Source organism: Alosa pseudoharengus, unplaced genomic scaffold, assembly GCF_046254945.1.
Source record: "Alosa pseudoharengus isolate Yale_2024_CS ecotype anadromous, Long Island Sound unplaced genomic scaffold, YU_APseudo_1.1 YU_APseudo_1.1_scf_6, whole genome shotgun sequence".
NCBI lineage: Eukaryota > Metazoa > Chordata > Actinopteri > Clupeiformes > Clupeidae > Alosa > Alosa pseudoharengus.
The window spans coordinates 10,415,022-10,431,515 of record NW_027468848.1 but is presented as its reverse complement, the minus strand read 5'-3'; the positions used below and the strand labels follow the sequence as shown (position 1 = coordinate 10,431,515).

General features: G+C 42.0%; 1 protein-coding gene across 2 annotated transcripts; it reads left to right on the top strand.

The window, feature by feature from the left end:
- The first annotated feature begins 3,433 nt into the window (after positions 1-3,433).
- Positions 3,434-16,494, top strand: LOC143105864 (LIM/homeobox protein Lhx2-like). 2 transcript variants are annotated; one of them, XM_076269990.1, is made up of 5 exons: positions 3,434-3,628; positions 5,014-5,216; positions 6,341-6,711; positions 11,282-11,487; positions 13,589-13,879. In XM_076269990.1, exons 1-5 carry the CDS (start codon positions 3,509-3,511, stop codon positions 13,877-13,879), a joined length of 1,191 nt encoding a protein of 396 aa, XP_076126105.1. In that variant the 5' UTR covers positions 3,434-3,508. The 2 variants fall into 2 exon arrangements, with proteins under 2 accessions (XP_076126105.1, XP_076126104.1); XM_076269989.1 differs by lacking the exon at positions 13,589-13,879 and adding an exon at positions 16,489-16,494 and having other exon boundaries at positions 3,509-3,628.

The following is a 16,494-nucleotide window of genomic DNA, read 5'->3' as shown; positions in this document are numbered from 1 at the left end:
GTAAACTTCTTGTCATCCATGCGTCACTCTCTTTTATTGATAAAATAAATTCAGATTTATTTTTATAATAAATATAAACTGCAATATCTGCAAATACCTCATTTTCGAGATAATTCCTTTTAAGAGAAAATAGTTCCTCTGCTTACTGGCATGAACTGAACTTTCGGGTCTGCAGACTGCATGCTGAACCCTTACCTATTTATTTTATTTATTTATTTATTTATTTGTTTGTTTGTTTATTTATTTATTTTTCACATTTTGCATGATTCCACTGCATAGGCTACTGTCAAGCTTTTCAAATTTCAAATGACATTAGCGAAGTAGGTCTTCTGCCTTGACTTGTACAATAACACAATCCAAACAACACTCTGCTCACCACATCATTTATTTATCAAGGGTGAGACACTCGTGAAATGGATTATCTGCCCTAAACGTTTGCAATAGGTTTAGGCCGCCCTATTAACACATATATGTGTCTTAAGGATAGGGGGAGAGTGTCAATAACTATTCAATTGTTACTGTGTAACAGTTTCATAATAACAGGGTGGTTTATTACGTTATCATAGGTCACTACTTTTTGTTTCCCCTTCCTCAGGCAAAACTGGTATATAACATAATAATGGCCAACTGAGCGGCAGCGAGAATTATCTTAATTCGGCCAGCCTAATTATCTGTGCCTAGCCTACATACTACCACTGCTGGCGGAACGGAGAAGACTATACCCCTTCTGCTCACCTAATTAATACCCTCGACCAATTAGGATCGATCAGAGTTCTAATTAGGGGTTGGTTCAAGGGGAACCGGAACGTCAGAAACAGAAAACATTTTGCGAAAGAGTAAGAACACTTGGAGAATCAAGTATACGGGTGAAGTGAGCGTGTGCGTGTGTGTGCTTGTGTGTGTGTGTGTGTGTGTGTGTGTGTGTGTGTGTGTGTGTGTGCTATGGGGACGTAATTAGGCAGAGCACTGATGCCGCGCTGCGTGGCATTTTATAGACTGCGATCTGATTTGGCAGTGACTTGATGAACACGTCATGCGCAAAAGCATGAGGGTTGTCTCGCCCTCCTCTCGTCCCCTGTGAACTTGGTCGGCGTAACCTACACACATGCGACCAAAACACCCACCCACGATCCGGCGACGGAGTGCAAGCTGACGGGAAGATTTGCATAAAGGCAATAATTGCAATGAAATCGTTGACACTGACAAATAAGCCATGGGCCTTATCTGGCCATACGAAGATTGATCTAAAACATTGCATGCGACCTGAGCCAAAATGAGAATTGTTTATCATAGTGCGACTATTACGCACGTGTTACCTGGTGTTTTAAGGAGTGCATGTTTGTTATTTGACCAATAATAATAAAAACAAAAGCACAGCAGAAACGTCACCATTTGATGGAAACGCTGTTGCGTTACTGTTTAATTTCTGCATTTTTTTTTTATTGTTTTGCTATTTAGCCTACATGAAATACAACTGTAATAGGCCTGGGTGTACACTATGGCTACACGTTGAAAAGGAAGCTTTTCTAGCCTACTACTGCAACAGAAATGTGTCAAAACGGAAATAAAGGCCTGCACATTTTATATTTCCCTATATCATTCATGATGAGTTGTTCGCCAATGCATTATTTAGTTTACTTACTGTCTTAGAACATCACAACATTCACACCTGCAATTAACCCGATATAATTTCAAAGGAAATACATGTTTATAATAATGGGGAAATTGAACAAACAATCATCCAGTATTCTGCCATTTAAACAAATGTTATGGATCTGTGATGTTGAAGAATCACACCGTAACAGGAATGTTTATTATCTTATTCAATTAATGACATATTCTAGCTGATGCATGACACACTGGTGATTCCCTGACATTGAGAGCACATTTGGAGTCTATTGTTGGCGCTTAGTCCCTTGTGCCTTTGAGTGTGTGTGTGCGCGTGTGTGTGTGTGTGTGTGTGTGTGTGTATGTGTGTGTGTGTGTGTGTGTGTATTCTGAAGCAACTGACCGAGATGTAGCAGATGTTTTCAAAGAAGTTGGCAAATCAGGTAATATCATAAAATGTCACTTTCATTGCGCTTTGGGGGAAATAAAGCCTTGACTGATTCGCGATATTAATTACATTTGTATTGATTTCCCAAGACGATGGAGCGCTGAAGAAATCAGCCACTGACACATTTAAAAAAAATGTCTGTCACACACACATTTTCTGATACGCACAAACACACATTCCCATTTATCTGCCATTGGAAGACTACAAGAATCACCGTTAGGAAACTGTTCGCAGTTCTCGCTCAAACGCCAAATACGCGTTTTCTTCACATGGGTCCGGGGATACTGCACTGAAGCAAAGCCTTGGCAGCCCTGTGTGGAGCCGGTCGGCCTGGCTGCTGTTGGCTGAACAAGCTCGAAATCTTCACGACAACCATGAGTAGAAGGATATCAAGAGTTTGACGACTTCACACAACCAATGAACATCAGCTCTGGGACGTGACGTATAGGTCCCCGGTAGAAAAGGCGCGGACTGTACGTAGCAGGGTGTGCGAGTAGGTTTGGAGACGCTAGTACAGAACAGGGATGCCACGCGCAGGCAACCACACACTCCAGATTGGAATTACACAAACTCAGTGCACAACCAAGTAATTTTCTCAGCCACTCATGCATCCAAGTCAACCACAGAGGAACAAATCTACTTTGAACGGCGACAGCACTTCTTTTGTGAATAATTACTTGAAAAGAGAAAGGACATCGGTTTTAGCAGGTGGCACAAGCCATTGTTATGTTTGATGAAATTCCATCAGTTGATACGCCTTTGCATCCAGAGCAACGTGTAATAGTGTAACAGCTTCTGATTTTTATTCTCTTCCGGTGGCACCAAAATGCAGAGGATATGGCAGAAACATGAAGACACGTGTATTTTCTTCAACTGAGATGTGCTTTTATCTTCATCTCGCTCTCAGGCACATATGCTGGATTATGTTGTAATGTAATGTATTTGGAACTGATTCCACCTTCTGTTTAAATACAGTCGATGAGCCACTTGTCCGATTTATAACTTTCAGGGGGAAGGCATTTGAGTGAACTTCAGTATATTTATTGACTGACAAATGAATCCCCAACACGCCCAATCCGAAAATACACAGGGACAGAGTGTAAGGCACAGTAGCAAATGCGTGCTTTGCTGGTACGTTTTAAGCCAATACTGGAATCTCACAATCCTCGTGTAGGCTTTTTTTGGTAGCTGTTAAGATTTGCTGGGTGCAAGGATTGATTCTTTCAAGGGATTCGTCGTTTTCCCCCCCAAAAAATAAAGAATTGGACTCAAGACTTGGCTGGTAGTAGCCTACTACGCCGCTGCATTACAAATCTTAACTTGCCCCATTTTTTTCCTTTTAAAAAAGGTCATTTGAACTTCCGATTCATGGGGCTGGGTTTGCGTCTTACGGAAATCTTGGCTTGCAGATCAGAGGGAAGCACGTGTAATTTGCTCTCGTCGGCTGCAACGATGCTTTTCCACGGTCTCCCTGGAGGAGAGATGCAGGGCGTTATGGAGGAGATGGAGCGCAGAGGCAAAGGCGACTCGTCGGCGATCAGCTCGGCAATAGACATGGGGGAGACAGGAACGGTAAGAGAAACCTCCTAACCTCCCTCAGGCTCTCGCCGTAGTGGATGAGATGACTGATCTGTAAACTGAATTAAAAAGAACAACAAACAAACATAGCCTACAATTGTATGCTACAAACACAAATGGTAGCCTACTACTTACATTAGAAATCACTCTGAAGAACAAATTGTATTTAGTGGCATTGTGTCATTGAGTAATGCATTGTTAAAACGTACTTGAAATTATTTAAGCTATTACATTTTATTACAAAGTTACTGATGTATTTAACTTTTAGTCAAAGCACCATGCTTTAAATGATAAGAGATAAGTTATAGTTTTCATATGAACAAAACTGCAAGGTGTTTACCGTAGAGATTTAGGTATTATTAATTATTAATATGGGATTCTGGTAGTTACAGTTAACAGTTTTCAGTTAATTATTCATTCTATATTGTTTAAAAAATATATTTATTTGTGAGCCTTGTAAACATAGACAACGCTTTAAGGCCTTGTTGAAGTTCATCTGGCTTAATATAAATGTCCTAAGATTATTTAATTTTTGTATTACCTTTTGGACAGTCTGCTGTTATCTGGTATAAATTCGTTAGGAAAGAGAGTGGATCGAAATAACTATGGTAGTTTTCAGGGTTTTTTTTATATTTCTTCTGTGTGCCCGCCTGTGTTTGTCTGTGTGCTGTGTATATGGCTTGTTGTGTGTCTGTGTCCCGCACGCATACCAACGTTTTCCATAAATATTTCCATATGTCTAATTTTTTCCATGACATTTTTTCTAATCAAATTTTCAAAAAATATGTTTTTATTGATTATAGTGCTATTTAATAATAATTGTTTACTGACATTTCACATGCCCAACAATTATATGGGGAATACTAACCTTTTATATAACTTATGCAGTTGTAGCTACCTCTGCAATGTGAGCGTCTTGCCTATTTGTACTGAACTTATTAGAAATTGTAGAGGTAAGATATCTGTATAATGACGAGTAAAGTAACTGTAATCACAAATCATGTTATAGCCTAACGGTGTGTTTGTGTAGTGTGGGATGTCGTAGATCGCAAAGTGTGTAATGTCAAATGAATTGAATTTACTTTGTGGGACATAAGATTTTGTTTTGAAATGATGCCCCTCCCATCTGGTTGTAGGCTGACTAGGTTTTACTCACTCCAGTAAACACACACACATACAGAGAGAGACGCTGCTAAGGAGAGCCTAGACCATACCAGCAGCTTGTCTATTCTGGTCTTATCAGGGTTGTTGTCTAGTTGCATAATTCTGTCAGGAAAGCGGGAATGGTGATGAAACATGCCGCTGTTCTTGCCCCGTCCCCTGCTCTATCCGACTGCTCGGTGGTGGTAAGCCCTTGTGTTGTGTATGCGTCTCTCCAGAGCATGCCGTCTATCAGCGGGGACAGGGTGGCCCTGTGCGCCGGCTGCGGTGGGAGGATTTCGGACCGCTACTATCTACTGGCCGTGGACAAGCAGTGGCATATGCGCTGTCTCAAGTGCTGTGAATGCAAACTCAACCTGGAGTCCGAGCTAACCTGCTTCAGTAAAGACGGCAGCATCTACTGCAAGGAGGATTATTACAGGTAACAAACAAAACAAAGTCTTTGTACCAGACGCGAATGCTAAAATATTGTCCTGTCTATACACCACCTGTCTATACTTTGTATCACATTGTACTTTTCTGTTTTTTTGCACTTCTGGTTAGATTGCAAACTGCATTTCGTTGTCTTTGTACTTGTACTCTGCACAATGACAATACAATTGAATCTAATCTAATCTAATCTAACCTAATCTAAAACAACAACAACAAAGAAATATGTGTTTTGTATACATCTGCTATTTCATAAAACTTCTGATTCACAGTCCACGTAGAAGTAGGCTACTGGGCCATGCGTCCCTTTATCAGACCGGTGTGTGTGTGTGTGTGGGGGGGGGGGGGGTCATGAATATTAATTATGTTTTAGTACGACAAAATGTCAATGCCATAGTAGTTGCACAAGAAAAGTGTTTGTGTGTGGAGGCTCCAAACTTTTCATCGCTTTAGCTGCTCAATGTCACTCGTTTGGTGTATAACGAGGCCTAAACTCGAGCTATATGGGTTTGGATGTAAATTAAGGCGTTTATTTGTGATAGCCTTCCAGTTCAGCATTGTAAAGTGGGTTTGGGTCCATAATAAGGTAATTAAATAATGATGGGCTTTGAGAGTCTTTTCTAAAGCCACTCTGTCAAATTATACGAGCAATTGTGAGTATGGTGTAATTAATGGATAAGAGCGCCCATTATGAATTAGACAGCTCGTTTTAAGCTTAATTGCTTTAATTAAACCAAAACAGTTCCGCGTCTCTTGAAAGTTCTGTTTATACACTTTATGCAGATACATTCCCAATGCAACGCGTTAAATGTTAAATTCCTTGAATTTCCCCTGGGGATCAATAAAGTATCTATCTATCTATCTATCTATCTATCTAAATGTCATTAATGTTATGATTATCTCAATGCCTCTGTATGCACTATGTGCCCAGCTGTAGTATTGCCTATGTGGTTACTTGGTTAGTAAAGAAACTCATCTTAAGAGGAAATTATATTTGTTAGATTTCAGAGTGTTAAATATTTTGGGTAAATGTGTTCAACTTTTTTGTTTGAAATTGTTATTGTTTCATGGGATTAACACGAACAAAACGAACATAACATATATATTTTTCTGCAGGAGGTTTTCAGTGCAGAGGTGCGCGCGATGTCACCTGGGCATTTCGGCGTCGGAGATGGTGATGAGGGCGCGAGACCTGGTCTACCACCTGAACTGTTTCACCTGCACGACCTGCAACAAAATGCTTACGACGGGGGACCATTTCGGAATGAAGGACAGCTTGGTGTACTGTCGGCTCCATTTTGAAAGCCTCATCCAGGGGGACTATCCGGCACATTTCAATCACTCGGATGTAGTGTCTGCTAAAGGACTGGGCACGGCTGGACCGTTGGGACTCTCATATTATAACGGCGTCAGCACGGTGCAGAAAGGCCGACCCAGGAAGCGAAAGAGTCCTGGGCCGGGAGCTGATCTAGCCGCCTACAATGCAGGTAGGGCCTTTTACTCAGGCACTCGTCCTCTGACAGATTAGGGGTGCAGGGAATGTCTATAGTGGGCTAGTGGTAGATGTAAAAGAGATGATTGTAAAGAGTCCTCAATCGCAGCTAATGCTCAAGTCCTTTCTTGTTGTATCAAGGTGCTTATGATTTGTCGGACACACACACACACACACACACACACACACACACACACACACACACACACACATTTGAGTTCATGAGATTGTCTGGCCGCTATAGACTCTGGAGTGGCCACCCTGTCTTCCCAGTGCAAATTCCGTAAAGTAGGTTATGATTTATGCGCACTTTTGGATGCACGTGCATGCGTTTTCACGAAGACCGAAGACGTGTGTGACGCCAGTAGATGTTGACTCGTGCAATGGATATGACATTAGAACTTTGTGATTATTATGTCGAAAGTTCATTGTCGGGAAACCATAGCAGGTAATGCCAAAATGGGGATGCACTTATCAAGTTCAAATAATTATGTGCATAGCCTATACGGAGGGGTGGATGTGTTTTGACGTTTGTAACCGAGTTGTTAAAATTATATTCATATATCATTATTCCTCTTTTATGATCAACCTTTTGTGAGCAATACAATATCACAAAATGTATCTGCGTAGGTGTACAAATGTAGACAGTGTTATTTTACATCCCTGTTGAAATAGCATGTTATGAAATGGCAGCGACGTTACAGGCCTAATATAATCAGTAGGCTACAGATCAAACGCATGTTTAATAGTTACAGCATAATGTTCATCTTTGGCTTTGCTAAAAAAAACATCCATGTGATTTAGCATTTATCATAAGATTGCGCTTTCAATTATTCGATACATGGCATAGAAAAGCGATGTTTTATGTTGAAGGTGATCATGCAGACCTAGGCTATGTTGCAATTGAGCAGTTTACAATTGGTCATCCTTTTTAAACGCACTGTTCAGTTGACAGCCCTACCTAACGTGTTGTTTAGCATTTCTCAAACAACAGAAATGTAAAAATATTTTCCCCTCACATCAGTTCAGACAAATCTGACTGACCTGTGAAGGATTTAGCCTTGGCTTGTCTATAGACATTATTAAGTACTGTTCCGACAAAGTAATAGTTTGGGGTTTTTCTCTTTTTTTTTTGGAAGAGGTCTGAAACTGAAAAGTGCCCAAGTGCTGGTTGGGTTGAAAGAGCTGCTGTACACTTGAGCAGGAAGGACGTGAGGAGTTGTCCCGCAGCGGAAAGGGCCGCCTCGACTTGGCCATTAGGCACCAGTGATCACGGAGGGTCAAGCAGGAGAATGCTGGACGCTTATAGAGCCGGACAAGTGGAAAATGGCTTAGATGCAAGCCAGGACCTCCAAAAGATTAGAGAGACGAGAGAGAGGGAGACAGAAAGAGGGACAGAGCTGAACGAGTGAGAGATTGAAAGTGAAAAAGAGATAGAGAGAGAGAGAGAGAGAGAGGAGGGGGGTGGGGGTGGCTCTTGCGTAGTTAAACAATCCTTTTCCACGTTTGCCAAGAACTCCACAGAGCATCAGAATCGCTCATTTCCGAGTACAACACAATCACAATTTGAACTTTTTAATGTGCACCAAATTGTGAAGTATGTTTCTATTTTTTTCTCTTACTTTTTTTTATAAAAATAAAGTGTTAAGTGGTCCACGGAGATGGCAGTGTTAATTATAACTGTAAATAACTAAACCATCCTTTCTGTACGGCTTTTGCTTTTGGACAGAGAGCCCTGCTTGACAGATGCTTTCTATCATCCACACAGACTCACAAGACACACATCTGAGGCTATTTTCAGATTGTCTTTGAATATGCATTCTCAAATGAAAGCAATACCACCAGCAACACACACAAGGCATTGAGAGAGACCAGAATATGCTTTACATATAAAATAACCCGATTAGAAAAAAACAACAAATTTTGCGTTTTATCCAATTTGTTTAATCTTGCAATTCATATCAAACAATTCTGCTATAATTTCTAATATATCTTGCTTGTGATACATCTCTCATGCCTAAAACACAAAGTGCTTTAACGTGCGGAAAGACTGAAGACTGAATCAAGGGGGTTCGCCACCGACAGCGGGTTAGCTCAGTAAACAGTTGATACAATTTTGGTTAGTCAGTATTCAAAAATAGTCTCTGTTAGGATCACTGGCGCCCCCCTCAGGTTAGAGACCGGACACCAAAGCGCAGTTTATATTGAAACAGATATGAACTTGGGAAAACGCGAGCAGTGTCCCATTATTAAGCTACTCGTTGGCTAATATTGATTGATGTCAACGAATATATCTTTGCAATAGCACAAGTTGGCGTAGTTAAATAATTCATTGTGTTTGTAGGTGTTTTGTAAAGATTTGTAAAACCCTTGCCGTCAAAAGTGGACTATACAGTCCTGTGCGCAATCACAGCCCTTGTATGTTTATTGTTGAGTCAAATAAGCGAGCAGTAGATTTACCTGATTTCCCCCCCCCCCCCCTGTGTGATGTGTATGGTCCAAGCAGCTGAGCTCTCTGTTTGAGAAAATATTCCACATGCCTCTCTGTAAGCTTCAAAGGTTAATTATGTTAAGTGTTGCGCTGACAATATTTCAATGACTAATATTTGCTATTGTGACATAAAACATCATATCAGAACTGCTATGTGTCTAGCCACACTTAATCGCCTGCCAAGATCTGTTGAGAGTGCATATTAGTCTCCAGTTTATTGGAGCACTAGAGCACATTTCCGCCTGTCATTTTAATTCAGCTAAAAGACTATGTAACACAGAAGGTAAAATAGTATGCTTCAATTAATAAAAATATCCATATATGGTTTATTGATTTATTTAGACATATTTGTTTTTAATTATTGGTTATGCACATATGATTCAATTCTTAGTTCATGTTTTGATAGACCCAGAGCTTCTGAGGTAACGTCAGACTCTGAAATGGATCGGACCCTGGTGTGATGGTAGTGTACCACCTCCAATTCAGTACCGGATAGTCCAGGGCCTCAGTCAATCTAATACCATGTAAGGCTAGCTAAAGTTAACTTTGCTAAATCCATTTTATAATAAATGTATTGATGATAATCAATGTATTTGTTTCGATGATAGGCTACCATGTGCACTGTTTGCACACACACACACAATAGCTTTCATTTTTAGTTTTGCACTTAAATTAGGGCCCCCAATAATTCAAATCAGTTTTGTAAAACTTGGGGAAAACTTAAATATTTTTGCTCCAATATTTTAAAAGCAGTTTAGATGCACAAGAGAACGGCCATAGCAAGTCATACCTGGAGAACAGCTCATCATACTTGCGGAATCTGCACATAGTTTTTTTTTTTTTTTAAAAGAAGGAAAGGTGTGATGATAAATGCTGATTTTGATTTTAGCATCCTGTCATGAACAACAAGGTGTTTCATTCTTCAAAATCCATTACAGCATAACTCCAATGCTGGTGTGTGTTTGTGTGTGTTTGTGTAAACAGATGAAAAGGCGTTCTGAGAGCCATGTCCATATTTCTTTACTCATGTTACTCTTCAACACTCTGCACTAGCCAACTGTCACTGGAATTGATCTGGCAGCAGTGGAGCTGTGGTATGATGTGTGTGTGTGTGTGTGTGTGTGTGTGTGTGTGTGTGTGTGTGTGTGTGTGTGTGTGTGTGTGTGTGTGTGTGTATGTGTGTGTGTTATCTTGTTGTAAGAGAGTGTGTGGCTGTGATGTCTGTCTGTCTGTCTGTCTGAAATTTCATTGTGAGAGAGAGAGAGAGAGTGCGGAAGCCACAGGAACACTGAGAGTAGTAATGACCACAGAGTGACGTTCAGCGGTCAGTCATGACCAGGAACCACTGTCCAGTAGTTTACGCCAATCATTTACTGCAATTCTCTGGAAGTTTCTATGCAGACAGGAGGTTTTGTTGATAGGTGTATCCTACGTGTACCTGATGATAGTGTAGATTGTGGGATTGTGTGTGTGATTGTGGGCAGCCGTGGCCTACTGGTTAGCCTTTCGACTTGTGACTGGAGGGTTGCTGGTTCGAACCCCGACCAGTAGGAACGGCTGAAGTGCCCTTGAGGAAGGCACCTAACCCCTCACTGCTCCCCGAGCGCCACTGTAGCAGGCAGCTCACTGCGTCGGGATTAGTGCGTGCTTCACCTCACTGTGTGTTCACTGTGTGCTGAGTGTGTTTCACTAATTCACAGATTGGGATAAATGCAGAGGGATTCAAATATATATACTTATTATACTATATATACTTACTTAGAACAACATACTTTGCACACACTATGCACATGAAGGTAATGCACTGCTAATTTTGTTGTATTGTTCTATGACTTTGACTGGCTCTGAACTTTTCAGAACTGATCTTACTGTCTGTACTGTGTACTGTATTTGACAGTAAAAAGAAGAACAAAGCCTCAAAAAATAACACAGTCTGTGTGATTAGATATATTTCTTCCCTTTGAGCTGTGTCAATTTCAGACGTCTAACTGAAAACTAATGTAATGTGCATGTGTGTGTGTGTGTGTGTGTGTGTGTGTGTGTGTGTGTGTGTGTGTGTGTGTGTGTGTCACAGCTCTGAGCTGTAACGAGAACGATGGGGATCCCATGGATCGCGACTCCCAGTACAGCACGGGTCAGAAGACCAAGCGCATGCGGACGTCCTTCAAGCACCACCAACTCCGTACCATGAAATCGTACTTCGCCATCAACCACAACCCCGACGCCAAGGACCTCAAACAGCTGGCCCAGAAGACTGGCCTCACCAAACGCGTCCTGCAGGTAAGAGTTCACACAGACATTGTTTAAATACACACATACACGTACACACGTCTATATTCTGGCATCTCTTACACATGTTACGGGTACACATTGTGTCTTGTGTGTGTGTGACAAATAAAATTTGATTTGATTTTTGATTTGAGAAGTTGCCTCAGTGCCCTCAGCTCCAGCTGGTCGGGTCAAGTTAATAAGGTCCTACCAGTCGGGTCCAGTTTGACCCAGCTCCGTTTGGACGTAAATTGCTACTGGTCGGTTCCAGTTAAATGCCTTTATTTCCCTTTAGTTCAGATCCAGTCACAGTAGATGCCCTGTTTCAGTTCTGTTAGATGGCTCTGAGCCCAGTTTGACTGAGGGGTCATTTATGCTCAAGTTTAAATACATGTATATACAGAGCCTTCAGGTTCTATGTTCATTTTGGCCATCTTATCGGGGAAAATCAGGATTTAGCTCCTACCGGCTGGGTCCAAATAGGTGCCTTTAAACTCAGTTATACTCAGTTCCTGCTGCCGGGGTCCAGTCAGAGTGACCAGACCTGGGCAGTTCACAATGAGCGTAAGAGTCAGGAGACGACTTTACGTTAAGTGGCACTATGGTGGAAGCCGGGAATTGAACCCACATCTATTCTGGTTACTGTATGCTAGCCCAGCTCCTGAACCACCACGCTACCTCCACCCACGACTTGTGTACATTTGGGTTCTGGGACACTACAACATTACTTATGTTGTTTTCTGTTGGAATCTGTACTACTTTTGTGACTCAGGATGTTTTAACTGTACTAAACTTTTAAATTGTTTCCCAATGTATTCAAAGCAAACCTTCCTAATTTGACTCTTATTGTCAGAGGCCAAAGGGAGTTGTCAGATTCAAAAGACAGAGAGCCTGGCTAAGTCTAGTGTTTGTCATTTTAATGCAAATTTTAATCCTGCTTTCTGATGGGATTTCATTTTATGTTGCTTCACCTCACTGTGTGTTCACTGTGTGCTGAGTGTGTTTCAATTCACAGATTGGGATAAATGCAGAGACCAAATTTCCCTCACAGGATCAAAAGAGTATATACTTATATACTTATACTTATTTATGAGATGGAGTACAACTCAAATAAACCTTATTCTTCTCACTGACAAGAAAGAGATATTTCTCTCTCACTGACATTTCAGCAACACTCAATATCTGAGAATAATTACACATAATATAAAGTATTTACTGAGGATTGTCTTTGCTGAATGCTACTGAATGTTTTTTTTTCCTGAATATCTTCTTACCAGTGAATTCTTTTTCACTTGCACAAATGGCTGAATAACAGCATGACAGACATCGTTAATTCGATAAATATTATTCTGTTTGCAGAACACCATTAAAATAATTGCAAGTATGAAGGTCTCAAATAGTGAGAATGTTCCTATTGAAAACAACATTCGGTAGCAGCTGTTTTTGTGCCAAGCTGAGTGATAAAAGGGTTAATATGTCACATCAAATAGATTCAGAAGGAGGACAATTTGAGACTCATTCTTGATTCTTGCAAACACGACAGCAAATTATCTTGGGGAAAGCCGAGAACAAAAAGCAACGCTAAAAAGGTTTGCGAACACCAAATGTGCTGAAAATCTCATGGCTCTAATTACTTCTTGCACTAAACAAAGCAGTCATTTTGCTTTGATGAAGCCTTTTCTTTTGCCTTGTTTGTCATTCAATATCAAAAATTCCCACTGCACTCTCTCTTCTCTCCCCTTCCCCCCTTCTCTCTTCTCTCCCCTTCTTTCCTCACTCTCTCTCTCTCTTTCTCTCTCTCTTTTCTCCCTTTCTTTCCTCTATCTGTCCTCTCCCTTTCTCTCTCTTTCTTCTCTCCCCTTCTTTCCTCTCTCTCTTTTTTCCTTTCTATCCATCTCTTTTACTAACACCCCCCTCCCTGTTTCCACTTCTCTCCTCCTCTGCGTGTGTCTCTCTCTCTCTCCCAATTCTTCTCTTCATCTCTTTCTTTCTCTATCCATCCTTCCCATCTCTTTAACTGAAACAGAAAACTATTGACTATTCCCCTCCACAGTTACGCTAAATCATGTCTGTCCACCCCCCACCTCTCCCCCCACCCCACTCCTCTCCTCAGGTTTGGTTCCAGAACGCACGGGCCAAATTCCGACGGAACCTCTTGCGGCAGGAGAACACGGGCGTGGACAAAGGTTCGGACGGCTCAGCGCTGCAGGGTGGCACACCCTCAGGACCCGCCTCAGAGATCTCCAACGCGTCGATGAGTCCGTCCGGTACGCCCACCACCCTGACTGACCTCACCAACCCTACCATGCCCACCGTGACGTCGGTGCTGAGCGCAGTGCCCGGGGGCATGGACGTGCTCGAGTGCCGCAGCCCCTCCCAGACCACCCTTACCAGCCTCTTCTGATGCTCGCCGCCCACGATGCCCTGGCACACTGGCATGCCCGCCTGCCCGTACGTCCACTGTGTAGACCACAGACGGGCACAGGTGCCCTCACAAACTGGCAGTCGGGAGAAGGTTCTGACCAAACCCGATCGTTACCACGTCCAACTGACCACAGACCACATACACTCCTCGCCTTCGCTGGGCTTGTTTGGAGATGCGTAAGGCCGTCGTCACAACAGCCGGGCGAAGTTTGGCAATGCAGCAAGATGGCTCCAGAGAGCACCACAGGCTAGTGTCCACACCAGCACCCGCGGCCTCTCTTGACGTCACTCTCCTCTCCCCTCGTCCACCCCTCTGGGGTGGCTGTCGCTATAACGACTGGCTCCAGATGCCAGAATACCACTAACGGTAAAACCGACGTAAACCGTTGTGAACTGTTGTAAACTGACAAACTAAGAGAAAGGAACTCTGGCTAGTTTCACTCTTGAGTCTATTTTAGAATAATGCAGAACAAATGTCCATGTGTTACTCTTTTTATTTCTTTTGATCTTTTCTGTTGATGTTGTTGTTTCTGTTTTCTTTTCTTCTTTTTTTTTCCTGAAGATTTGAAGATTAGCATTTTCCTCACGCCATGTTTACAGAAAGAGATTTTGCAGAGCAAACAAACAGAGCTTCATTTCTGAGCCTCGGCCCGTTATTTATGTATTAACTGTGGAGTCAGAGAGAGAGAGAGAGAGAGAGAGAGAGAGAGAGAGAGAGAGAGAGAGAGAGAGAGAGAGAGAGAGAGAGAGAGAGAGAGAGAGAGAGAGAGAGAGAGAGAAGGAGAGCGAGAGAGACTCCGGGCCAGTACCGGTCCAGTTCTGGGTCTTGATGACTCGGTCGCTGAGTCGGCAGCTAATTCTATTCTAATGTGAATAATTATGCAGCGGAGCAAGCGCCGGAACCGCACTCCAGTTTCACGCCTCACTCTGCTGCCCAGCATGATGAGCAGGAAGTTGAGGAAGAGGAGGAGGAGGAGGAGGAGGAGAGCTCAGTATTCATGAGCATCGCGCTCCTCATCACTGTTGCTGTTTGAATATGGATGGTGGTACTCAGCAGGGCATAGGACAGAAAAGGGTTAGACAAGCTACGGGCTCGCTCTCTCTCTCTCTGTGTGTGTGTGTGTGTGTGTGTGTGTGTGTGTATGCATCTTTGAATGTGTGTCTGTGTGTGTGTGTTTGTGTGTGTATGTGTATGTGTGTGTGTGTGTGTGTGTGTGTGTGTGTGTGTGTGTGTGTGTGTGTGTGTGTGTGTGTTTGCCTATGCTCTGCAAAACCCCTTTACTTACTTCATGAATTTTGAACTCTGCATTCTGTGTACACACTCAAAAACAGTCACCCACATACTCACTCAATTACCATCTCTCCCTCTGTAGAACACACATACACACACACACACAAACACACATTTAAACACACATAAACACACTCACATTTAAACACACATACACACACTCAGTTGTAAATAATTATGGCAGTGATATTTACAATTTAACAGCTGTCATACAATAATCAGTAGCGAAATGGTAACAAGCACACAGACCTTGTCCTTTTTTAACTATCTCAATCATTTAGAAATAAGGGTAACACCAAGCAGTCAAGAATATTAGGTTGAATACATGTATAGGCACAAGTACGTACACACACACACACACACACACACACACACACACACACACACACACACACATGGCACACACACGCACACACACACGGCACACACACGCACACACACTCGATATACACACACACACCACACACACGGCACACGACACACACACACACACACACGCGGTATACACACCGATGCAACACATTTACTCTGTCAACTGTCAACATCTTACCTCACTCCAATTCACTGGACTAGTTTCGCTGTTATCTCCTGGAGCCAGTCAGCTCGGGGCAGATTCACTTTGACTCTGAAAACTGATTATAAATGCACTAAAATTGAATATGATAATAATATTTTGGAAGGCTTTGTAGCATGATTATAATGATGTATATGAAAGATGGTCCATGTCATATTTTTACTTGTGTTTGACATCAGTATGAATCTATGGAAAATATGTAGACGTGGGCAGAGTTTGGTTTCTATCATATGGAACACTGATGTATTGTTTTTAAACATGTCATTTTCTATGGTGTGTAAAGCGCTTCTGTTTTTTTTTTATATTAACTGTGAGACGTGACAGTGTTGGGAAAAATGGGGAAAAAATTACCAAGGTTATCAATGGCTGCTGGCTGAAAATGTTGTATAGTTTTGACTGATATTGTGAAGACTAACACAGACACACACACTACACACTCTCTCTTACACACACACGTGTACACGCACACACACACATGCAGGCACACACACTTTCTCTTTCTCTCTCTTTCTCTGTCTCTCTCTGTCGCTCACACACACACACATACACACACACACACACACACACACACACACACACACACACACAATTCACGCTCAGTCCCTTTGATGTTCCTCTTCAGTTGTGTAAAAAAATATAAAACTGAATCATCTTAAGCATTTAGTTTTGTCTTCTTTTATGACCTGTCAGTTCTAACCAGCTCTAATGCCTACACACACTACAGGGATGA

Excerpts from the sequence above, each read along its gene's own strand:
- LOC143105864 (XM_076269990.1), top strand. The coding sequence starts at position 3,509 with ATGCTTTTCCACGGTCTCCCTGGAGGAGAGATGCAGGGCGTTATGGAG. Across the intron at positions 6,712-11,281 it reads TCTAGCCGCCTACAATGCAG|CTCTGAGCTGTAACGAGAAC; the intron begins GTAGGGCCTTTT and ends TGTGTGTCACAG. Across the intron at positions 11,488-13,588 it reads TCACCAAACGCGTCCTGCAG|GTTTGGTTCCAGAACGCACG; the intron begins GTAAGAGTTCAC and ends TCCTCTCCTCAG.